The sequence below is a fragment of the Hypomesus nipponensis genome, chromosome 20 (assembly GCF_054491055.1).
Source record: "Hypomesus nipponensis isolate SF chromosome 20, ASM5449105v1, whole genome shotgun sequence".
Classification (NCBI taxonomy): domain Eukaryota; kingdom Metazoa; phylum Chordata; class Actinopteri; order Osmeriformes; family Osmeridae; genus Hypomesus; species Hypomesus nipponensis.
In genome coordinates, this window is record NC_140380.1 from 2,699,161 (window position 1) to 2,725,244 (window position 26,084).

The window sequence follows — 26,084 nt, forward strand, 5'->3', positions numbered from 1 at the left end:
CACGGAATCTAGTTTACATTTGTAAGTATAGAGAACTTAACAGTACATGGGCATGTTAAGAGTGGGGTCAGTACTGACAGTGAATTAGACATATCAGTTAGACTGTGAGGTTTGTGCTGAGTTTGTCCAACAGCTAATTTTGGTCTGTAAATTCTGCCCCACTCTTCCTCTCCCTCAGAGCCTAGCTTATACATGAGGGGCCCGGGAAGGGGAGGGGGGGGGGTAGAGAAGAGCGGATAGGGGAGTTGAGTGTGGGAGTTCGGGTGTTTGGTGGTGGGAGGGCCCGGTTTCTATTTCTGAAAGGTCAGATGTGTGTAGCAGCAGCAGATCTACTAGTGGGAAACAGCTGCTGTTCTACCACACCGACAACCACACTCTGCTGACACAAGCCCTGCTAAAACACAGGTAGACAGATAGGTCCTGTGGACACATAGGTTCTGCTAACACAGGTCCTGCTAACACACAGGTAGGCAGACAGCAGGACATGTCTGTCTGTCTGACACACAGGTAGAGACAGGTAGACAGAAACCTTTTTCCTCTCCACCTCCTCTCCTTTTTCCTACTGACACCAGATAAACACATGCTAAAATGTTCCTCCAGTCCTGGACCTTGTTATCCAGGCTGGTTCAAGGTCCTAGGTGGGTACAGCTCTGTGTTAGAGCATTTAACTGCAGATCAAGAGGTTGTACGTTCAAATCCTCCCCTGTACGTCTCTTGGATAAAAAGTGTCTGCTAAATGAATACATTATGAATATATTATTACCCTGCCTCACTTCACACCTCCCCGAGGAACAGGTGTCATAGCCTGCCGTGTGTCTACAGGGGTCAGAGGTCAGAGATGTCGCTAGCAGATGCTAATTACGCTAGTAAAAATAAACCTGGCTGCCATGACGACCCTGTGCATTTATCACAGATAAGATCCTCTGAGCAGATAGGAGAGCACCTCTCAGAGTCTCTCAACACCAGCCCACCCGCAACACGTTCACCACTTGTTTAGGTCAAAATAACAATAAGAATTATTCCCATAGGCTACATAAGTGGTTTGGTTTCATATTTCAGTTGCAGGAGGGGGGGGGGGGGAGAGTAGAGGTTACAATAGAGTAGAGGGCTGGGTGAGAGTTGAGGGCAGGAGGAGAGAGGGCACGAGGAAAGAGTAGAGGGCAGGAGAGGAGAGAGTAGAGGGCAGGAAGAGAAGAGATAGGGCAGGAGGAGAGAGGGCAGGAGGAGAGAGTAGAGGGCAAAAGAAGAGAGACTAGAGGGCAGAAGAGGAGAGAGGGCAGGAGGAGAGAGTAGATGGCAAACAAGAGTAGAGGGCAGAAGAGGAGAGAGGTCAGGAGGAGAGAGGGCAGGGGGAGAGTGTAGAGGGCAAAAGAGTAGAGGGCAGAAGAGGAGAGAGAGCAGGAGGAGAGAGGGAGGGGAGAGTGTAGAGGGCAAAAGGAGAGTAGAGGACAGGAGAGAGGGCAGGAGGAGAGAGGGCAGGGGGAGAGTAGAGGGCAAAAGAGTAGAGGGCAGAAGAAGAGAGAGGGCAGGAGAAGAGAGGGCAGGGGAGGGAGTAGAGAGGCAGAAGAGAGTAGAGGGCAGAAGAGAGTAGAGGGCAGAAGAGGAGAGAGGGCAGGAGGAGAGAAGGCAGGGTGAGAGAGAATAGGGCAGGGGGAGAGGAGAGAGTAGAAGGCAGGAGGAGAGAGGAGAGAGTAGAAGGCAGGAAGAGAAAAGGGAGTGCAGGAGGAGAGAGTAGAGAGGAAAGAATAGCGAGCAGGGGGAAAGAGGAGAGAGTAGAGGGCAGGAGGAGAGAGGGTAGGGGGAGAGAGTAGAGGGCAGGAAGAGAAGAGAGAGGGCAGGAGGAGAGAATCAAGGGTAAAAGAGGAGAGAGGGCAAGCGGAGAGAGTAGAGGGCAAGGGGGAAAGTAGAGGGAGGAGGAAAGAGTGGAGGGAGGAGGAAAGCGTAGAGGGCAGAAGAGGAGAGAGGGCAGTAGAAGAAAATCGCAACCAGAGCATCATGGAAAAAAAGTTTATTCAGAATAATTTTCCCACAAAGTCCTCTTCACCCTAGACTGAAGAATCGTCATGACAACAGTAGGTATCATCATCATTATCATAATGTACATATGGATGCATGGACCGACCGAGGACACTGGACAGACTTTATACACAGTCGAGCAGTTACACCCATACACCACTAGAGGGAGCAAGAGGATCAAACAATGTCCCCTTCACAAGGTTATGAATGAGTGAAGAACGAGTGGTCAGTTACGGATGCCTGATTACAGACGCCCTGGGACCACACAGGTCACAGGAGAAAGGTTAAATCTTTTGAGAAAATTGGACAGTGTTTTACATTTGTAGACAGTGCTTCATGTTTCTGAGTTATGTATGGTGAAGGTTAAAGCCCACATTAGAACTTGGTCTTGAAAGGACCAGGAAATATATAAACAAAATCAAAGCACGACTTACATTGATTTGACATTGGTTTTCAATATCTGTACAGTAAATTCAAGTTAATAAAAAAAACATTGAGATCACTTTTAGAAGAGAGTGTTTTACAAAAAGAAAAGTCATCCTTTATACAAACTGTTCATGATTGTCGTTTAGTGCAAACTAAGAGAACAACTACAATAACCTTGGAGTTCATTCATTAGTTTTTTTCTTCCTTCTAATTAGTCAGAGTTTGTTGGAGTCTTCTGCAGGAACATTATGTACATACTATCCCCACCTTCGCCCACCTGGTCACAGCTGAACAGACACCTGCAGGTCTCCAAAGGAGTTCTAGAACCTTCCAAGGTTCTTTCTGAAGTCATTTGGATTTGAAGGGGAGGGGGTCGCCAAGTTTAAGTGAGGAGGGTGGGTGGCACTTACCTTCACCTTTTTCCAGAATGATCCCTCCGGAACAAAACAGAAAAAACTAGTGAAAAATGATTTTGAAAGTTTTAAAACGCCATATAGTTAATAGTAAATTCAGTAGTAGACAGCAGTAGAGGAATCCCTCCCATAAGAGTTTCCATCTGTCAGGATAGTCGTCCAACATTACATCACGTCTCTGACACGCTCAGCCCTCCCAGGATCCCCTATTCCCCTCCAGGTGTCCCAGTGCTGAGCCCAGAGCCAGCCAGGCCTCAGGGGGTGTTGTGGGTTCTGGCTCTGTTACCTCCTGCCCATCTCGTTCTGCCTGAGGAACTGGATGTTGCTGCTGCTGTCTGCCAGCTCAGGGTACTGTTCCACCGGCAGGATGTAGTAGCCATCGTACCCCGGGACCCTGCCTGTGGCTAGCAGCTGCTGCCTCTCCCCCTCCTCCCACAACCTCCCCCCCTCCCTGCCCTCCCGTGCCTGCGTCTGCTCCCTCCCCCATGCCCCCGCCAGCGCCCTCTGGTGGGCGGCCTCCAGGAGGCGCGCACGCTCCTTCTCTAGCACCTCCCCTGCCAGCCCATAGCGCACGCTTAGTGACATGGCCGGCGTGTGGATCTCCACGGTGACGCCACGGCGGGAGCGGCCGCTCACCGTCACGTTGACGCCATTGTCCAGTGTCTTGCGGCCGCCGCTCAGCCCCAGCGCTTGCAAGTCTCCCTCTGCCGCGCCCAACTTCACCAAATGGTGGCAGTCACGTCCATCCAGCGTGTAGTGTAGCCCTTGCAGGTAGAGAGCGCCGTTGAGCACCTGCGCCAGCTTGCGGCCGTCCTCCCCCGCCAGCGCCGACACGGCCGCATTCACGTGACCCTCTCGGACGGCCAGCTGCTGGCCCTGCCCTATGATGGCGGGGGCCCGGGAGCCGAAGCTGAACCCAGGCTTGTCTCTGCCGGAGGAGAGCTGCTTCTCCAGAACACGGCCCTCCAACGCCATGAAGGCCTGGTTGAGACGCTCTGCAGCATACTGGACCCCCGTCTGGGCCTGCACACACACACACACACACACACACACAGACAAACACACACACCATCCAGGTCAAGACGAGTGTGGGACGTGTGTGTTGTGTGTGTGTGTATGTGTGGTGTCTGTATGAGTGTGTGGTGTATGTGTGTGTATGTGTATGTGGTGTGTGTATGACCTACCTGTACGGTCTCATGCTGGGTGGCCAGCAGCTCGTAGGGAGGGTCGGAGAAGTAGAGCGGTTGCCGTGGGAACCCTGGGATGATGTTGCTCAGCTGAAACCCAAACATCACCAGCCAGCTCTTCACATCTGCAACAGACAAACACAAAATCATGTACATCAACTATGCACAGACAAGCTATGTCATGATGATATGCGATATTGCTTTTTGCTTTATATGCTTTTCATTTCAACATTTGATAATGTTGATATGCTGTTTAAACCAGCTCATGTAACTGACAGAGCAGTAAACAGGAAAAGGCTGGCACAACAGGAAACAGGAAGAGCTACGAGAACGGAAACAAAAAGAGCTGCAAAACAGAAATGCTGGGAAACTGGAAACAGGAAGAGCTGCAAAACAGGAAGTGCTGTGAAACAGGAAAAAGGAAGTGCTGTGAAACAGGAAACAGGAAGTGCTGTGAAACAGAACATACCCGTGACGTAGCTGTGCATGTCCGCTGGGTCACTGAGCGGGTTGTTGTTCTTAAACATGTACAGGTTGAAGGGGGCAGGGTCTCGGCCAACCTTGGGCAGAAGGGTGTGGTCGGGGGCGGTCCAGCGGCCCGCCAGCACATCGTAGTCCCGGTGGGAGAAGTGGACCAGCTTGGTGAGTGGGTCGTACAGGCCGCCATGGAAACCGATGACCAGAGGGAAGTCCGGGTTGGAATCATGGAACAGCTCCCCGTATGCCGTGTACTGCAGCTGCTTTACCATCTGGCCGTTACTGCTGAAGATGGCGAGCGGCGTGCCCGTGTTGTCTGAGGCGATATAGTACTCCTCGCCACCCGTCACCTCCATGGCAAACAGGTGACCCTGGAGGGGGGGGGTGAGGGTGTTAGTTTATACATCTGGATGGGTGGATGCAGAGAGAGAGGGAGAGAGAGAGAGAAATGAAGATAAATAACCAACCAGCTAACCAGCCAGCCTGTCCTACCTGCAAGTCGTAGTAAAAGGCCGTGATCTCCCCTCCAGAATGGTTGTACAGGTGAGTGATGCATGTTGGATAGTTGAGGTCGGCGTAGAAGAACTGCATGTGCTCCCCGTCTGCGGTCCTCCGCGCCACCCTCCTCCCAAGGCCATCGTAGCGGTAGCGGACGCTCCACCCCCCTGCTGCCCGACTGTACGCCCGCTCCAGCAGGCCATTAGAGTTGTACTCAAACACGTCGGCGCCCCGCTGACTCAGCACGCCATCCTCATCCAATCGGTACTGGATGTCGCCCAGCCGCGTGATGCGGTCACGCAGGTCGTAGCGGAGGGGGAGGAGCCTGGCGCTGTTGCCGGGGTTGAGCAGGTGCAGGTTGCCGTTGAGGTCGTAGCTGTAGCGCCAGGTGGACCAATCGTTGACCTTGACGCTGACCAGCTGTCCATCTCCGTCGTACTCGTAGCGGTACTGCGTGGTGTTGGCGTACGGGCCAATCTTCAGCTCCCTCTTGATGACCCGGCCCATGCTGTCATACTGCACCGTCATCCAGTACATCAGAGAACGGAATATCTCATACTGCACCTTTAACGTGGAAGGAGACCATGCAGAGGGGGTTACACAGCAGACCAGGCAACCGGCCTTGATATTTCTTTCTTGCCTAAAGTAAATTTCATTTGTTATTTGTTTAGACGGCTGTTTCGTTTTGTACTCTCCAGTGGGGGTTGACATTTATTGATTCATGGATGGGTTGCTAGGCTACCTACATACTCGTCTATCAGTCATCTTTAATTTCCTTCTGGATTAATAAACTGAATTTAATTGAACATTGAACTGATCTGTCATTGAGACCAGCAGTTGTAGAACACATGGCGTGTGGTAAAGCTTCCATCTAAAGGGAGAGTTTGTCAATAATTACACCATAAATAAATCAAGAGGGACAGCAACACCATGTGGCCAATGATGTCAAGTTTCAAATACAAGGAGCGCAAAAAAATTATATGGTAACAGTGTCTTATATTGTCCTCCTTTCCAGCCACGTCTGTCCTTCCTCTTTTCCTTCTTCTTCATATTCATGTTTATCCTTCCTCTCCTCCATATCCATCCTTGCTTTCTTCTCTCCTCCATGTCTATCATTCCTTCCTTCCTCCATATCTATCCTTCTGCTCATTTCTCTCCTCCATATCTATCCTGCCTTTCTTATATCAATTATTTCCATTTCTCATATCAAGAGTCAGATGGTTGAGCGGTTAGGGAATCGGGCTATTAATCAGAAGGTTGCCGGTTAGATTGCTGGCCGTGCAAAATAATGTTGTGTCCTTGGGCAAGGCACTTCACCCTACTTGCCTCCGGGAGATGTCCCTGTACTTACTGTAAGTCGCTCTGGATAAGAGCGTCTGCTAAATGTAAATGTAATGTAAATATCTATCCTTCTTCTCATTTCTCTCCTCCATGTCTATCCTTCCTCTCCTCCATGTCTATCCTTCCACTACTTTTCTTCTCCCTCACCTCCTTGATCCTCCCGTGGGCGTCAAAGTGTTTGGACAGCGTCATGACGGCCGTGGTGATGATCTGATTGACGTCGTAGTAGATGATGCCAAACTTCCCAAAGTGCTCCACTTTACCGGAGATGTCATCGTAGCGATAGAGGTCGACAGGAAGTGAGGTCTCTCCAATGACGGGCTTGAGGCTGGCCACGCGGAAGCTGCTGTCATGGTAGGTGTAGTCAAAACGAGCGTTCACCATACCCTCCTCTGAGAAGCGATACATCTGTTTGTCCACCAGTGGACCCACCTGACGAGGAGAGCAGGACCTGTTAGTGGTCGGCCAGTCAGCCAGCAAGCCAGTCAGCCATCCAGACTGAAAGTCAGCAGCTAGACAGACAGCCAAACAGCCAGCTAGCCAGCCAGACAGCTTTGTGGTGTATACAGTAACAGTGTGTTAACCCATGGGATATCCATGGTGATGGGTATCCATGGTGACGTACCTTACGATAGCGGATGGTGCAGGAGAAACCCCCACTCTGTAAGTTGACCATCTTTAGCAAGCCTGACGTCTCATCGTAACCAAGGGTGACCGCTGTCCCATCATATAATATCTCTGTAAGCTTCGACAGTTTCCCATACCTGGAGGACAGGAAAGGAGGATGAGAGGAAGATAGGAGAGGATGGAGGGAAAGGAGAGGAGAAAAGAGGGGAGGGATGAGGAAAGGTGGGAGGACGGGAGGAGAAGAGTGAAGGAGAGGGGGAGGGATAGGAGATAAGGAGGAAAAGAGGAGTTGAGGAGAGGGGAAAACAGGACAGGAGAGGAGATGTGGTGTCATACATACACAATTTAATAATATAATTGGATGGATTTTATCCTCCAGATAATCCAGGCATCTCACCTGTAGAGGACCCGTCGACCGGTGCCCAGGTAGAGGGTGGCACAAGGCCGTCCATCCTGGATGAAGTCATGGATGATGGTGGCATTGCTCTCGGGGGGGTTGTAGGTGTTGCGGATGAAGCCCAGAGACACATGTGTGGACATGGTGTGACGCGCCATGCTGGGGACGGTTACGGAGGTGACACGCCCCAACGGGTCAAACTCAAACACGTACTGCCTCTGACTCTGCTGGAGGAGCAGGACCATGGACTGGAGAGAGGGGGGCCAAAGGGGGAGAGAAAGAAAGAGAAATTATGTCACAGTGTTTTGTATTGTTTGTAGATGGCGTTGCTGACATTACTGTTTATTTGTTTAGTCTTTTAGCCAAAGCATAAACCAATAGTGCATTAAGATAGTACAGCTTATAATCAAACATCAAAACTTAGTTGTAAAAGTAGTTCAGGGGTCAGAGTCAGGGAACAGTCTGTATTTACTAGGCACAGTGCAGAATAACCACATCTCAGCTACCAGGCAGAGTACACAAAACATCTCAGCTACAATTGAACAACTAAAGGATGGATTTCCATCCTTGACCCCAGGTGGTTCAGGGTTTGATTGACAGATGAGGCGACCAGTCACAGACTCTATCTCACCTTGTCCAGGTAGCTGAATTTCCAGACCTTTCCGTCTACGAAGGAGCGTGAGACGATGCGTCCGAACGTATCAAACTCGCTTCTCTGGCTCATGCTGCCGCGCTGTAGACCAATCAGACGGCCTGTAGAGGAGTATGACACATTCACCACCGCCAGGCTGCTGCTCGGCAACCAGGTGACGGGGCGCCCCTGGACATCGTAGATGATCCTAAGGGTGAACTTCCTGTGATCGTCATAGATCTTCTCTGTCCTGGTGGTCCGGTCAAAGTCCACTGACAGAAGGTTCCTCCCATGGGCCTGGGGGGGAGGAATGGGAAAGGGGTAGCAATGACAGAAATGATGAACAAACTGCAGATGAGCACAATCTTAGTCTATATATCTCTCCATCCCATCCCATACCTCCCTCCATCCATCCATCCATCCATCCATACACCCACCTCCCCCTCTAAACCCCTCCCCCTTTCCCACTCCCCATCCTCCCCCCTCCCCCCAGCCTCACCCTGAGCTTGCGTCCGAACACGGTGACCTTGTTCTGGACCAGCTCCTTCCGCGTGCGCCACTCCAGGGCGTTGAGGCCACTGTCGGTGGGCAGCGAGATGTTCCGGCGGCCCACGCTGGAGCCCAGCGGCCCTGCCACCACGTGGGGCTCCATGTGGAAGCTCAGACCCATCCCACTGGCGTACGACACACGCACGCTGCCGTTAGAGAACATCTGGTAGGTGTTCCTCACCTGGTCTGGGGGGGGGAGGGTGATAGGAGGCAGAGGGGAGGAAGAGGAGAAAAAAAAGAGTAAAAAAGGAGAAAAAATAAGGTGTATGGGAGAGATTATTATAGGTAAAGAAAGGGAGATTAATAAAGAAAGATTAAGAGAGATGAATAGAGGAGAGAGAGATTGACATAAATTGAGTGAGATAAGAAGGAAGTGAAAGTGTGTCAGAGAGATTATTATAAAGACAGAGTAATAAAAAGCGATTAAGAGCAAGATAAATAAAGAAATAGAGATTGAAAGTGATGGAAGGAGAGGGAGGGGGAGAGAGAAGGAGAGCGATATTGGACAGTTTTCTACACAAGAGAACAACTACAAAGAGATTAAATTAGAACATTCGACCTGATGGAATGTAGCAGTGGATATATGTATTTTGAGACAGTACCAGTTTCCTCGGACAGACTGGGAGAATTAGAGAGCTTTAAACACCGAACAAGAACTTCATATCACATTAGCATCCCATAATGAGATCAGGTACTCCATTCTGAGGGAGAAAGGTATCTCCCAACCAAATAATCAACCAATCTGAATCTCCGTAGAAGGTTCCGGAAGAAATCTAACAAGAGGGGAGTAGTCAGCTCCCCGTTCCTGCGTTTCTCAAACTGGTTTATCTGTATGAAACTGGAGAGGCCAGTCCTGCCAGACAGATTTACTTATAGGGGGGGGGCTTTCTGAGTCAAACCCCCCACATTAGAGGAAATAAAGTGCTCATTTGGAGCAAGCCAAGCTCATTCAGGAGACCCCAGGGCAGCTTTCTAGATAAATCTACCCAATATTCACTTTCACTCCATCCTCTATTCTCCATCCTCCACTGCTTTTCATCCTCTCCTCTCCTGCTTTTCATCCTCCCCTCTCCTCCCCTCTCCTGTATTTCAGATCGGAGGGCGGTTGCTAAGGCACACTCTTGACCATTCACCGCTGGGCGTGGTTGTCACGGCTATCCCTTAGGCCAACGTAGTTACCTTGCACCAGGGTGTAGGAAGACTCGGTGGAGGAGAGGTTGGTGATGAGCGTGATATCATCGTCGCGGCCCGAGCTCTCCATGTCGATGCTGGTTGCCGTGTCAACCTGACGTCGCAGGCTGGTGACCACGCCCGTAGGGTAAGAGACATTAGTCACACGCCCCTCGCCATCGTACCTGGTGAAGGGGATGATTACTGGCTGGTTACTGGCTGCTTATACCATGGTTATTAGATGGTTAAACTCTGTTTACTGACTGGTTATACCCTGGTTACTGACTGGTTATATCCTGGTTATACCCTGGTTACTGGTTGGTTACTGGCTGGTTATACCCTGGTTCCTGACTGGTTATACCCTGATTATTTACTGGTTCCTTAGCCTGACGTTGTCATACTCATAATTCTAGTCAGAATATGAGTCTGATAACTCCGTTGGGCTGTGACTATGGGGCGTGTTTCAACCGAACTCGTAAAACAAATGCCTCGTCGCTCAATTGGATAGACCTCCAACCAATCAGAGCAACGTAATATGTTGTTTGTTGAAAACAAATTCAACCCAAGCACTCTTTCGTGACGTTGTTGATTACGTTACTGTTGATCATCTGTCCATCATCGTATAAAGCCCGCCCTGGCAATTTCATTGGTCTGCCCAGCTCCTGGTTTTATATAGTTTGTCCCCAATATGAGCCCCTCCAGACCCAACTTCCCAACCAATTTTTTTTGTGGGCGGGGCCAAGTTGGGCTGGCAGCCAGGCTACTGGTTCCTGACTGGTTATATCCTGGTTACTTGTGAGTTATACCCTGGTTACTGACTGGGTATACAAGTTATTACTGGCTGGTTACTGACTAGTTTCCAGGGTTGGGCTATGTTATGGTAGGACATACTACTGACTGGTTACAGGATGTCTGAGGGACAGTAACTAAGTACACTCTAAGGGGCGTTAGTGGAGCGTGAATATTATTATCTCTCTAAAATGACTAATTCCTCCATTCATTCTGAATGAGTCATTAACCATTCTTTCCTTTATGACCCAGCATCACACTTCCTTTCCAACCTGTCATCTCTTAGACTCTTAGTCTCTCTCTCTCTCTCTCTCTCTCTCTCTCTCTCTCTCTCTCTCTCTATCTCTCTCTCTCACAAACACACACACTCTCTCTCTTTCTTTCACACACACATACACACACTTACTGGTAGAAGTTGGTCCAGCCTGTCTCGTCAGCCTTGGAGGCCAGCAGGCCTGAGGAGGCGTGGTAGCTCATGAGCGCCACCTGCTGGTTGAGGGCTGAGACAGAGCGGAGCCAGCCTGCAGGGTCCAGCCCCAGAGATAACACCTGGTTCTCAGGTAGAACCACCAGACGCACCTGGCCCGAACCGTCTCTGCGCACCTGCAGCGGAACACACAGCGCAGTCTACACTTTACACACCACGCTGTACACTCAATTTATTCTCTATCACCTAACCATCCCTTCCCTTTACTCCTCCCCCATCTTCCCCTCCTCTGCCCTCCTCCCCTCCCCCCTCCTCACCCTCAGGCTGTTGTTACAGTTGTCGGTGACGGAGGCCAACTCAGTGTCGGTTCCGTATGTGAAGTTGAGCAGCGTGTCCCCGGTGATGAGGCTGACCGTGTGCCGGTGACGCCCCTCGCCGTCAAACACGTACAGCTCCTGATCCCGCGGCGACCCTACCTCGTACCCGCCCCCTGCGGCCGTCAGGGGCCGCTGGGGTCGGACGGCACGCACGCGGATGTTGTTGAGGTCGGAGATGAACAGCGTGCCGTCAGGCGAGGTAGCGAGGGAGGACGGGGCATTGAGGAGGGCGTCGGCCGCATAGCCGTCGTCACCATAGTAACAGTTGCAGTTTACGTCGTTCTTGCAGTCGCAGTCGGAGGGGGCGCCGGCGAGTAGAGAGATCTCTCCAAACGCACTCACCTGGAGGACCAGGGCACCAGTCAATCAATTATTATTATCAATTTATCAAGTTATTCATTAAATTAGTTAATAAACAAACCAATCAACAAACCAATCAACCAACCGATCAACCAATCCATCAATGGATGAATCAATTGGTCAATCAATCATCCAATCCAAAACCAATCACTCAATCAACTGATGACATTGATTATCTGCTGCCTCTAACAGTTTTGTTGAGGGATCCACGATGGCTGACAGTCCTGGCCCCCAGCACCCGACCCTTACCTGTCGCACGCGGTTGATCTTCTTCTCATCGGTCTCGGCGATGAACAGCGTGCCGTGGTGGTCGAGGGCGATGGCGGTGGCGCCCTCCAGGGCGGCGTGGATGGCGAGGGGGCTGAGGGAGTAGTCGATCCCGGGGACCAGGCAGTGCATGGGCCGACCGGCCACGATGCTGACCTGCAGGGTCTGGCTCACCCTCAGGACCACGTTGTTCTCCAGCACGTACAGGGAGCTGTCACTGGGGTCTACCGCCAGGTCTGTGGGCCACTCCAGGCGCACCTGCACACACACACACCACAACAGTTAACACAAACATACACACCCACACTCAGGTACACAAACAGATACACAGACACTCACAGACACACCTGTGTACACACACACAAGTTAACACACACATACACACCCGCACACAGATACACACACACACACAGATATACAGATACACACACGCACACACAAATGCAGGTGTACCCTCCCCCCCCCCACACACACACAGAGACACACACACAGATATACACACACACAGGTCACACATATAGACAGGAAGGTACACACATACAAACAAATGGTTAACAACAGGTCTGGCTTCAGATGTTTAAGACGTGTGTACCAGTGTGTGTATGTGTACTTCTCCTTCCCTGCCTACCCCTCCCACCACCCACCTGGCTGACGTCCATGCTGGTGTCACAGCTGAGGGGTCGTACTGCGGTGAGGTCGTTGGTCCTGATCACCGTGGAGATGATGCCATTCCGGTCCACCTTGCGGATCATGGTGGCGTCTACAAAGTAGAGCAGCCCCTCCTGGTCCACCGCCACGCCTGCTCACAAGGAGGACAGGGAGGGAGGGAGATGTCAGATTATATTTCTGCTCTCCCTACAGTACCCTAGCCTAAGCCTCCTCTCTTACCTCTCCCCCTCCTCTCTTACCCCTCCCTAACCTCTCTTACCCCCCCCCCTCTCTTACCCCTTCCCCTCCTCTCTTACCCCCTGCCCCTCTTATCTTACCCCCTCCCCCTGCCCTCTTGCCCCTCCCCCTCCTATCTTACCCGTCCCCCTCACCCTATCCTCTCTTACCCTCTCATACCTCCTCTCTTACCCCCTCCCCCTCCTCTTACCCCCCCTTCTTTCTAACACCCCCGCCACTCTTACCCTTCCCCCATTCTAACCCTGGTTCTCTTGCCCCCCCCCCCCTCACCCCGGGGGCTCATCAGGGCGGCCTGGGTGGCCTGGCCCCCGTCCCCACAGCGGGCGTCGTCGAAGGGCACACACTGCTCGCCCGTCCCCGCCACCACCGGGGCGTCCTTCAGACGCTGGCGACCGCCCGCTGCGCTCGCTGCGCCCGCTGTGCCCACACGGTAGATTTGCCGGGAGTTGGTGTCGGACAGCAGCAAGTCTCCCGTCACTGGACACACTGCCAGGTAATACTTATGGCTGGGGTTGTTGCTACGGAGACCGGAGGAGAGGGGAGGGTTACAAGTTTGTAAACCATAATGTCCATGATGAAGATGACGGTGATGAGGATTTTTATGATAATGAGGATTTTTATGAAGACAGAGGCTGATGATGAAGATAATGACGTTACCTACCCATGTCTTAGGTCCTTGTTCCTAAAAGAAGAGAAATCCAACGCTGTGAGTTTTCGGTAAAATTGAAATTTTTCTTTTTATTGTGTTTTTTTAGGACAACTTTGGTCTTATTACATTGATTTAAGGAAAAAAATTGGAATATCTGATATGTGAAATAAACAAACTGAGTAAAAACTAAAAAATAACCATAATAACATAAAAATATCAATATACTAGGAGTGTAACAATATATCGCGGTACAATATATTGCATTGCAATATGATAGGATTGTATCATATTAGTTGAGCCACCAACATGCAACCTACTCTGCACCTGCATCAGGCATGCATTCACTGCCTTCACAGATATCGCTTTGCATTAACTATGTTGTATGTACAACACAGAAAGTAAAGATGCACCGAATGTTTGGCAACCAAAATGATTTGGCCGAAAAAAGACTTTCGAAGTTCGTCCAAACAAATGAGACTGAAAACATTTTACCGAACAATTAAGCTACATTTTTTAAGACCCAATCAAATAGCACAGTGTAGAGTGAGGCGCTCGATTTGTAAATATAACAAACATAAGGCCTGGGACACACTGGCTAATAAGTGGCTGGTAAGTGTTTCATTTTGTTCGGTTTCCGTTTTGGCCAAAAATTTTAATTTCAGTGTGTCCCCAAAAGAAAGTTATTGAATGCTGTTAATGTTTTGGAAATAAATCTGTTATTTGAATTTCGGTGAAATGTTTTCATTTTGTTCAAAATATCGAGATACGTATCGTATCATGAACCCAGCATTCTGACGTTTGGAATTGAATCGTGAGCTGAGTGTATCATTACACCCCTATTGTATACTATACAAATACGTACACACACATACATACATACATACACACACTTATTTATCCATATGTTGACAAATATACACACACATAAACATACACACACATATATATATATATGATAATACAAAACTGGACAACAGGGAACAGAGACAAGTAACTGGGGGAGGGGAGGATGGTGCAGAGTGGTTGTGGGAGAGAGGGGAGAGGGGAGGAAGGGTTAGTTAAAAACAGACACACACACACCTCAGCTCTAGGATGGCGGAGGTGTTATTCATGGTGGGGTAGATGCGTCGTACGAAGTTCAGGTCGCCCACGTACAGACTCCCGTCGCCGCCGCAAGCCAACGCCACTGGCGCTAGCAGCTTGTTGCCCTCGGCAACGCCGCTGCAGCTGGGGCAGGAGATGCTCCGCCTCCGGCCATTACCCATAATGCTGCTGATGAGCGGGGGCTGCTGGGACAGGAAGATGTTCTCTCCACTTCCTTTATGCAGGATTCCTGAAGAGAACACCACAGTCACCGTCTACAGGTGTTCAACATGATTAACACTGTCTACAGGTGTTCAACATGATCAAACCTGTCTACAGGGGATCAACATGATTATCAATGTCTACAGGGGGGTATTCCAGAAAGTGGTTTCAACAAACTGTGAACCTAACCCTGAACTCTGATTTGATTTACTCTGAAATGGGAAACCCCGACTTTTCGGTTCCAAAAAAGCTGATTTGAATGAGTTAAATCAATTTGGAGTACGTCCACTCTGAGTTAAGCATGAGAACTTTTAAAAGCCAACATCAATGGAACTCCGATACTAGCATCCACCATGGCACCCAAAAAACGTTGTCCTACTTCACCATACTTCAGATAGAAGTATTAATACGTGTTTATGGCGAATCTGAGCACATATTCCGTAAAAAAGCGATACGGCTGTAGCAGCTTATGGCGTGGGAGACAATTGCTGGCCGAGTCAAAGCATACATTTGAATTCAGTAGCCAGTCCATACATAGGGAGCAGGTTAGGGAAACTTACCAAAGGTTTTCGTTACCTTTCTTTCTGGAACGGATAACCCAGAGTTTGCCTCATTTTACGATTACCCTCAGGGTTTTCACTAAACCTGCTTTCTGGAATACCCACTGGTGTTCAACATGATCAACACTGTCTTCAGGTGATGAACATAATCATCACTATCTACACGTTATCAACATTATCATCACTGTCTACAGGTGATCAACATGATCATCACTGTCTACAGGTTATCAACATTATCATCACTGTCTACAGGTGATCGACATGATCATCACTGTCTACAGGTGATCAACATGATCATCACTGTCTACAGGTGATCAACATTATCATCACTGTCTACAGGTGATCGACATGATCATCACTGTCTACAGGTGATCAACATGATCATCACTGTCTACAGATGATCAATATGTTCACTGGTTATAAGTGATCACCCTCCCTTTCTCTATCTCTCCCTTACTCTCTCTAGCTACCTCTTTCTATCTCCCTCTCTCCCTGGGACACAGAACTGTTATGATATCCAATCCTGCTATTCCTCCTGTTGCTATAGGAATGGCGTGGTGGTGTTATTAACTGCTGTGCAGCAGCTGTCTGTCACTGTTTTAGCAGGGGTAATAGTAAACCCTCAACCTGTTGAACAGGAAAGTGTGTGTGGAGTGTGTGTGCGTGTGTGTGTAAGTCTGTGTGTGGTGTGAGTGTGTGTGTGTGAGTGTAAGTGTGTGCGTACCGCTGCGGGTGTTGAGGGCGTGGTGTTTGTCCAGGGACCAGCCCCCCAGGTTGGAGGGCAGGAGCTCGTACCCCTGCAGCACCACCACCCTCCTCTCCCATAGCACCCTGGGACAACCGTCATACTCGTACCCCACCGACACTGAGGAGGAAGAGAGAGGAGGAAGAGTACGTCAGTCCCAGTAGGAGGCATTATTAAAGAAAGAGAGACAGAGAGAGAGAATGAGTGAGAAAGAAACATGTGAGCCATCTCAGGGTGCAGATAGATGTAATCTATCATACATTCCCACCAGTAATGCATTAAATATATGCTACATTGTCATGCATTGTAACCCCCCTAACCCAGCTCCACTGTTCTTTCTCTTAATCCCACTTGTCTGTGCTGCCCACAAACCCCTTCCCTCACTGTTGTCCCTTAACACCTCCCCCTATGCTGCCCCCCTAACCTCTCCCATCTGTGCTGCCCCCCTAACTCCTCCCCTCTGTGCTGCCCCATAACACGTCCCCTCTCTACTACACTCCTAACCCCTCCCCTCTGTGCTGCCCTCTTAAACCCTCCCCTCTGTGCTGCCCTCTTAATCCCTCCCCTCTGTGCTGCCCTCCTAACCCCTCCCCTCTGTGCTGCCCTCTTAACCCCTCCCCTCTGTGCTGCCCTCTTAATTCCTCCCCTCTGTGCTATACCCCTAACACCTCCCCTCACTGCTGTCCCTTTACACTTCCCCTCTGTGCTACACCCCGAACACCTCTCATTTGTGCTACACCCCGAACCCCTCCCCTCTTTGCTGCCACTCACCCACAGCGTCCGTCAGACCATACACCCTCTGACGGTACGCGTCGGTCTTGTCCCAGACATAGGAGAAGGCCAAGTTGGGCGAGGCGTGGAAGCCCTTCTGGAGCAGCTGGCCCTCCACAGCCACCATCAGGTGCACTCTGGCCAGGGAGAGGGGCACCTGGGCCGGGGTCAGGGTGACCCGGAGCAGGGCCTGGTAGCCCTGGGTCCTAGAGCTCAGGTAGCTCAGCTTCAGGCTGGAGCCTGGGAGGTCCAGCTGCTCATGGACCACCTGGAGGACACAGAGACGGATCTCAGGTTTGTGTGTGTGTGTTACCTGGGTCTCAGGTGTGTGTGTGTGTTACCTGAGTCTCAGGTGTGTGTGTGTTACCTGAGTCTCAGATGTGTGTTACCTGAGTCTCAGGTGTGTGTTACCTGAGTCTCAGGTGTGTGTGTGTGTTACCTGAGTCTCAGGTGTGTGTGTTACCTGAGTCTCAGGTGTGTGTTACCTGAGTCTCAGGTGTGTGTGTGTGTTACCTGAGTCTCAGGTGTGTGTGTGTTACCTGAGTCTCAGATGTGTGTTACCTGAGTCTCAGGTGTGTGTTACCTGGGTCTCAGGTGTGTGTGTGTGTTACCTGAGTCTCAGGTGTGTGTGTTACCTGAGTCTCAGGTGTGTGTTACCTGAGTCTCAGGTGTGTGTGTGTTACCTGAGTCTCAGATGTGTGTTACCTGAGTCTCAGGTGTGTGTTACCTGGGTCTCAGGTGTGTGTGTGTGTTACCTGAGTCTCAGGTGTGTGTGTTACCTGGGTCTCAGGTATGATGTGTCTCAATGCAGGCTTGGAGCTGAAGAAGGAGGAGAGTGGTGATGTCACCACCAGGGGGTCGGGTCGGGTGGAGCTGCTAAGGTCACATCCTGTTACGCTGGTCTCCTCCGTCCGCAGCACCACTGTCTCCACGGCGACAAACCGGTTCCACGGCAACCACATTGTGCGTTCCTGGCCGATGAACGGAGCACGCTCAAAGCGGAGTGTCAAAGACATGCCACCATTGGCTACCAGGTCAAACCTGCACAAATAAGGAGGCTGGGGTTAGCCTTTGATTGGCTGATTGAGTTAATTGATTACTTGATGGGGCCTATCAGCATGACTAATTGTAACCACACTGAGGCTGGGCCCCGGTGATACAGCTGGCTGGTGTTGTAATGGCATCCCAGTGGAACAGCTCTTCACTGTCCTAACAGGAACATCCATCCTCATCAGCATCTCTCTGGGATCCATTGCTTTTCAGATCAGATACAGCTGTGCTCATTAAGGCTGCTCAACCAAACGCTGTGATGAGCTGAGTGCTGACATGTTGATTTGGGACTACTTATGGAAAAAACCCTGTGTGTGTTAGTGTGTGTGTGTTGTCATGTTGACTGTAGTAGGAAAAGGCTGACGGGCTTGTTAACATCTGTCATCATTAGCAGATGTAATCAGCTGTTTAGCACGTAAATAACTCCTCCAAAATCAGTTGTTTCAATTGAGCTCCTCATAATTTATGTTAATAATTGATTATTTTCTTATGTGACGACAGTATCGTTAGCATTGTGTGTCTGTGCACATGTGTGTGTGTTTGTATGTGTGTAGGTGAGAGTGTGTATGTGTGTCTGTGTGTGTGCAGGTGTGTCCGTGTCTTTGTGTGTGTGTGTGTGTGCGTGCGTGTGTGTGTGTGTAAGTGTGTTTGTACGTGTGCAGGTGTGTGTGTGTGTACATACATGCCGTCGGGCCTTGTGAGTGTGTATCCGTAATGAGGGGATCGGAGGAACGTCACGTTGACCCCCACCAGGGGCGTTCCATCTGATGTCACCACCTGACCTCGGATCAGGCACACCAGGCTGGGGGCAGGGCAGGGTAGAGTAGAGCAGAGTATAGTAGAGTGTAGAGTATAGTAGAATACAGTAGAGCAGAATACAGTACAGTAGAGTGGAATACAGTAGAGCAGAGCCCAGTAGAGTACAATAGAATCAAGTTGTTACCTGGCATTAAAGGGGTTGTTTCCAGGAATTATGTGAGTGGCGTCCTTTCCCACCAGTGACCTGACACGTTCATAGAATGACCTCACTTTCTGGCCCCCTGATTGGCCCTGCTGGAGGATCTGGAGGGGGTCCCGGGCACCTTGGCACAGTGGATTGGTCAAACAGGGGGTCTGGGTGCAGCAGTCAGGGTCCATGCAGTCTGTCAGGCCATCTGGGAGAGGAGGACACTGTTAGCACACACACACACACACACACAAACATGCACACACACTTGCAGACATTTACACACAAGTTTGTTTTTATATCCTAGTGGGGTCAAACCTTTCACTTCCATTCAAAATGATGTCTAACATTAACCCTTAACCCCTAACCTTAACCTTTAATGTAATTCAAACAGATAAAACCCCCTGAAACAAAGTTATTGGGAGCAGCAAAGACCCCACAAGGTCATATTTTCATGTTTCACTATACTTGTGAGGACATTTGATCCCCACAAGGGTGGTTAAGTAAGACCACACAAATACACACACATGCAGACCCACAAACACACACGCACAGAAACAAACCTCCTTCGTTGTCCTTATTGTCGGAGCAGGAGATCTCCATTGCGACGCTACAGCCAGATCCCCTCCAGCCTGTGTGACAGTCACAGCGCCACATGTTCTGTCCCAGAATGCACTGGCCATTCCCACTACACAAGCCTGGACACCCGTCTGGGGGGGAGACAAGGGGAGGAGACAAGGGGAGGAGACAAGGGGAGGAGGAGGAATAGAGGGAGGTAGGAAGGAAGGCAAGGGGATTGCAGAAGGAAGGGTTTTCAGAGGACAGGAAGGAGGAGATAAGGGGAGGTGGGCAAGGGAAGTAGAGAGTGGGAGAGAGAGATGAGGAAAAGGAAGACAGAGAGATAGATATGTCTTTAATGAGCGTGATGCAAGGTTGTGGGATACAATGAACCTTAGTAACAGTCTTAAAAACCTTTTTAGAGTATTCTCCAACAGCCCATAATAACCACGCTAATGAGCAGAGTATTGATTCTACAGTGGAGAAGTGGAGCTGTGGAGTTGTTGCTATGGGCTACAGATCCAGGAGAACTCTCCTCTGGGACACAAGCCCGCTATCTTCAATATCCACTCACTTTGAAGTGAGTATTCAATAAACAATATACATCCACTCACTGTTACAGTGTTCGATAAAAATATTTATATCCACTCACTGTTAAAGAGTACTTTTGAGTGGATATAATGTATTTCACACAATTCATTAGTGCTGGATGATGTTCCTTCTGGGGCTGGGGTGTTTGAGCAGTAAGTGTGTGTGTCTGTGTAAGCATAGTTTGTGTAACGTGAGTTAAAGTAAAGCTTGTTGGTGTGCTTGTGTTCAAAACACAAAAATGCTGCCAGAAGAAAAAGAATCCTATCGAGGAAATGGGAGCAGAACTTCATAGCTTGTGGCAACACATTTTCAAGGCTTTCAAGCCTTGCTCCCGCTTTCAAGGTGGAAGATTTGTGGAAGAAGTATTTGAGCTAAAATAAACTCAAAAGGTTCCTGATTGGAGGCACACGAAACCGGTGTATTTGGCCGACATTTTTAGGTGTCTGCTTGTGCATCACAATAAACTGAATGCTAAAATGAAAGGTCAATTACAAAATCTTCTCACCTCGTCTGACATATTGCATGACCCAAGCTCACACTCTAACAGAGCAGGCATGAGACGTTCCCCTTCATTCAAACAGCAGCAAACATTTGTACCTTATCTCTCAGCATGTGAACATTATCAATTACAGATTTAGTCACTACTTTCAATCAAAAAGTTGTTTTACACAGTTTGACTAGGTCTGTGACAGAGTCCTTGTGCACTGGAAAGCTCAATATACTTGTCTCACTGCTGGCTCGGGAACAACTGGCAGACATCATAGTAGATCATACATTAAAAATAAAACTTCCAAGACATGGTTTTGGATAGGTTTTGATTATCAGGGGAAAAGGAGAACCCAATGGTTTTGAGTAGCGCCATTGCAATCCTGCTAGCCTTCTCAATGATACTTGTGGGAACTGAGTTTTTCGAGCTAAACTTGTATCAAGATCCCTGACAAGACAGTTGTGTGCATCGTTCCAGGATCATGTTTCCCATTGCTAACAAGTCACATTTGTCCCCCAACTCTTTCATAAACCACTTATGGTATCTGTGTGTGTGTGTGTGTGTGGCCATCTGAAATATATAGAGTGCACCCTTTTTAAGATGTTTTTGACTGTGACTTGAGATTTTGCCTACTTTTAGATGGTGCCATGGCTGAAATAGCGTTGAGAAATGCTAGTCTAGAGCTCCCTTGTGTATAGGATCAGAGGATGTCGATGAAATTACCAGCCTGACGAGATCAACTCTGAGATGAAGACGAAGAAGGTGCTGGTAGCACAGAGAAGTGGCACACACACCAACAAGCTTTACTGACACACACACACACACTGCTAACTGACCACTAACTCACACACCAGCACACCCCTGTCTCAGACACACTGACACACATACACACCCTGACACACACAGACATACTGACACAAACACTGACATACACACACTGAGACACACACACAAACTCACACACAGCAGTGTGTCCCAGTCTCATCAGTATTCTGGGAGTCAGTAGTAGTGTATTAGCAGTGCGATCGTGGCCTGCTCTGGTTAGTTAGCATGCTGCCCAGCTGGCTAGCCTCCTCAAAGGCCAGGGACATTCAAATTTCTCAGGGGTCAGACACACACTACTAAAACTCCCCGCTTCATCTCGGCCTGTTTCACATGGAGGAACACACATAGACTCATACTCACACACTCACAGACACAGATTTGCAGGCAGCTTGTTGAAAACACAGAGAGATAGACAGAGGACACGATATGCAACACTATGCTAGCTTTGACGAGAGGAAACATTTACACATGGGGGACTTTGTAAAGTCAAAGGGAGACACTTCAACATGGACTGCTGTCACTAGCACAGACGCTACCATATCTAACAACGCTATACAGTGGAAACAACACTAAGTTTGCTAACAACTCTACAAATGCTACCAGTGACGATAGTAATGCTGTTCATGAAGCTAACAATTCTAAGAGTGTTAATAATGAATAATAGTACTAAAAGCAAATGAGGAACCTGTTTCCATTACACTGTAGTAAAAAGATGACTAATGCTCTTTCCACAAAACTAGATGGGCCAGTGTCGTGGCTTAGACAGAAAGTAGGGGGGGCTTTACTGGGTGAGGAATATGTTTACCTGGCTCAAGGTTATCCCAGTGGTCTGCAGTAAACACACAAACACAGAGCATGCTGAGAGGGTGTGTGTTTGTTAAAATGGGTTAATACAGAGCCCTGGAAAGAACAAAAGGAAGTAGGAAGCAAATTCTCTCTCAACGAATGGGCGCAGAGCCGAAGAAAAAGATGGAGCCCTTCAGCTGAGGAGAGCCCTTGTGGATGACGAGGGGGTGGGGATGGTGTATGTGTGAGTTTAATTGTGTGTGTGAGTGTGTGTGATTGTGTGTGGGTTTGCCTCAGAGGAGATGGACAGGTTGACAGGCTGAGTGACAGTTTAGTAGAGTGAAGAGCCTCTCAATGAAGTGTGTGTGTCAGTTCACTGACTGTGTGTGTGTTAGTCCAGTGTGTGTGTGTTAACTCAGTGTGTGTGTTAGCTCACAAGGGCTCTCAAGTTTTGTCAAAAGTTTGGCGTGAGATTACCATACCTGTGAACCTTTGGGTACTAAAATCCTGGAGACGGGAGGGGGGGGCTGGTGTTTCTGATTGTCTGATAGGTGGGATTTAACTCTCTATAACTCGAGACAGCTCTCAACTCAACAGTTAACCTCCGTATACCTGCGCCTCGTCCATTAATTGTATATTAGCGGGACAAATTATTCCTTACTTCTCAGTGTGAGAAATACAAGGTGTTGCGTAAGACATGGTTGAAATGCATCTCACGGCAAATGCGTGAGGCTTTACAACCAGGGCTCACTGTCCGTGTGTGTGTGTTAGCCTGATGCGTGTGTATGTATGTTTGTCTGATGTGTGCATTTTAACCAGGTGTGTCTGCGTTAGCCCAGTGTGTGTGCATTAGCCCACTGTGTGTGTGCTGAAGCGAGGGTTTACGTGTTAGCTTACTGTATGTGTATCGGGGCGTGTGTGTGTGTGATAGCCCGGTGTGTGTATGAGTTAACCCAGTGTGTGTGTGTGTGTGTGTGTGTGTTCATACCAATAGAGCAGTGCTCTCCGTTCCAGCCCTGCTGACAGAGACACTTCCCGTCGCGGCAGGTGCCATGCTGCACACACAGAGGGTTACACACACGCTGGTCACAGCCTGTGCCCGTCCAGCCCTCCTCGCAGCGACACACTCCACCCACACACACCCCGTGGGCGCCGCAGTCCGATGAACACACCTCTGGGGAGAGAAGGACGACACACATACACACAGGCATGAGCGCCTGGGTACAATGTATTGTGTGTGTGTGTGTGTGTGACCTACCCATGGAGCAGTCGGGGCCCGTCCAGTTGGGGTCACAGTTGCAAATGCCCGTGTCGGATACGTAGGCTCCATGACCGTGGCACTGGTCAGGGCACTGGGCCCGCGCATGCTCACACTGCAGCCCTGCCCAGCCCGGCTTACAGTGGCACTGCCCGCTCACACATGTCCCATGACCAGAACAACCCGGGTCCACACAGTCCACTGAGGGGGGAGAAATAGAAATGGAGTGAAAGACATAAAGAGAGAGGGCGAGAGACAGAGTCAGAAAGAGAGGGAAAGAAAGAGAGAGGGTGACAGAGAGATATAAATGGAGAGAGAAAGAGAGAGGAAAAGAGAGGGAGATAGAAATGGAGGGAGAGATGGAGATATAGAGAAAGAGAAGGACAGAGAGATTGAAGGGTGGGAGAGAGATTAACACACTGGCACAAACAGAGAGAGACAGATTAGCACATGCACATTAGTGCATGGATGTGTTAGATGCACTGGGACACACCAATGCAGATGCATACACAAACACACATACATAAACACACAGACGCACACACACACAAACAGATGATAATGGGTTCTATTGGATAAGAGCCTTGTAAGAGGGCAGAATAACATAAGAGAAACAAGGTAGTATGAAATCCATGAACTTCTCTGTTCTTCCTCTCATCACCTCTCCTTCCCCCCACCTCCCCTCTCTCTACTCCATCCATCCCTGCCTCCAATCTCTCCTTCTTCTCCCCCTCCATCCCTGCCACCCCTCTCCTCTCCTCCTCCCTCCATTGACACCTCCTCTCTCTCCTCCTTCACCTCCCTCCATCCCTTCCTCCCAGCAGAGTAGAGGGTATAAGAAGGTAAGTGAATGATTTAGCTGCAGAGCTATTCTTTAACTGGCAGATCAATACAGTCTCTACATCTCCTTAATATCACTTCTGCTGTATGCTGTGTGTACTGATGACTGACTGTTTGGATGACTGGATAACTGACTGGCTGACTGACTGGCTGGATATCTGGGGAACTGACTGCCTGGCTGGATGAATGGCTGACTGACTGGCTGGCTAGCTGGGGAACTGACTGACTGGCTGGATGAATGCTGGCAAAACTGACTGGCTGACTGGGTGGCTAACTGACTAGCTGGCTGGTTTTCTAACTGGCTGGCCGGCTAGTTGGCTGGTTAACTGACTGACTCATTTACTGGATAACTGACTGGCTGGATGACTGGCTGGCTGGCTAATTGACTGACTGGCTGGGGAACTGACTAATTAGCTGGCTGAATGGGTGGCTAACTGATTGGCTGACTGAATGGCTAACTGACTAGCTGGCTGGTTTGGGAACTGGCTGACTGGTTGGCTGGCTGGCTAATTGACTGACTGACTGGCTAACTCACACTACCTCTAAATTAATCTGTCTCCCAGGAGGAGAAAGCTGAGATCCTCCCTGAAGACATATTCACAAGTGCGAGTGAGAGAGGAAGAAGTAAATGTGTGTGTGAACAATAAGTTCTGTTGAAAAGAGATAGGGGGTAATGAGTGAGTGAGAGACACAGAAGAGTGCTCGTTTGTATGAGTGTGTGTGCACATGATTGAATGTGTGTGTATGTGTGTGTACATGTCTGATAAGTGTGTGTGTCAATTTTTATATAAGTGTGTGTGTGGACATCTGTGTGTGTGACCCCTGACCAGTCTCACCCTCTTCGCAGCTGTTGCCGCGGTAACCCGCAGAGCATGTGCAGGAGCCCTTGGAGCAGGTCCCGTGCCCGTTGCATTCTGGGTCGATGCATTGGCCGACAGGAACGTCACATTCAGGCCCCTTCCAGCCGCTGTAGCAAATACAGGTGCCCTTGTCATACTGTCCGTTTCCCCCACACAGCACCGGACACGCCGCTGGGGGGGCAGGGCATTGGGAGGGGGGGGCGGGGGTAGAAATACAGAGACAGTTACTATTCGGGAATACTTTGTGACTTCCTGTTTAGTAGGGAGGTGGAGCAGGAAGTAGGAAGTACCTTTGGAGCAGTCTATCCCGTGAAACCCTGGGAAACAGTGGCACACACCAGACGTGCACTCTCCGTTGCTGTGGCAATTCTGTGGGCACTCCTGAACAGAATCTGCAACCACATGGAGTAATCATTATCAGGCTGTCATCCAATCAACAGAGAGATGAAGAGAGTTAGAGAAAGAAAGACAGAAAGAACCAGAGAGATAATTTCTGAATCAGAATCAGAATGGGCTTTAAGGGGTGTGCTAGCCTTTGGCAAGGGCAAACCTTTGTTCTCTCTCATATACAGTATATGTATTATTTATTGTTTTCCCACCCCTAAAATATTTTGAATATTTACATAGACAATGTTGGTGTCAAAATGTTTGTGTTGGTCCCGATTGCGAACATTCCATTTGACTGCTTACGTATAGTTTACGTTTTTGTGGAGAAAAGTGAAGCTAACGGTTGCTAACAAGCTAGCCACAGTCAGAAACGTCACTAACTACCATTACGAACACACACGTGACCACCTAAAAACATTAGTTTAGCAGCTCGTAACTTCTGGGAGATAGCTTACTACCTAAAATGGCAAGACAAATGCAGAAACGCCACAGGCAGAAGAGGCCAGGGTGATAACTATTTACAAATTTAACATTGTGATAAAAAACACAATTGTGAAATGTAATGTACAATTTGATATAAATTGATATTAATAAGCTAGTACATTTAC

At 49.3% G+C, this 26,084-nt stretch overlaps 1 protein-coding gene across 1 annotated transcript; it reads right to left on the minus strand.

Annotated features, from left to right (window-relative positions):
* Window positions 1-3,137: 3,137 nt before the first annotated feature.
* On the minus strand, window positions 3,138-24,197 carry LOC146245152 (teneurin-2-like). Its single transcript, XM_084683429.1, has 26 exons — window positions 24,188-24,197; window positions 23,390-23,590; window positions 23,120-23,305; window positions 19,448-19,594; window positions 18,882-19,092; window positions 18,621-18,740; window positions 17,668-17,929; window positions 16,889-17,156; window positions 16,097-16,237; window positions 14,588-14,840; window positions 13,129-13,376; window positions 12,597-12,751; window positions 11,935-12,210; window positions 11,266-11,667; window positions 10,928-11,124; window positions 9,742-9,917; window positions 8,513-8,748; window positions 8,014-8,310; window positions 7,383-7,630; window positions 6,984-7,122; window positions 6,506-6,790; window positions 5,012-5,581; window positions 4,512-4,890; window positions 4,040-4,167; window positions 3,321-3,878; window positions 3,138-3,206 (listed from the first exon to the last, which is right to left on the minus strand). Exons 1-26 carry the CDS (start codon window positions 24,195-24,197, stop codon window positions 3,138-3,140), a joined length of 6,162 nt encoding a protein of 2,053 aa, XP_084539555.1.
* Between the last annotated feature and the right edge of the window lie 1,887 nt (window positions 24,198-26,084).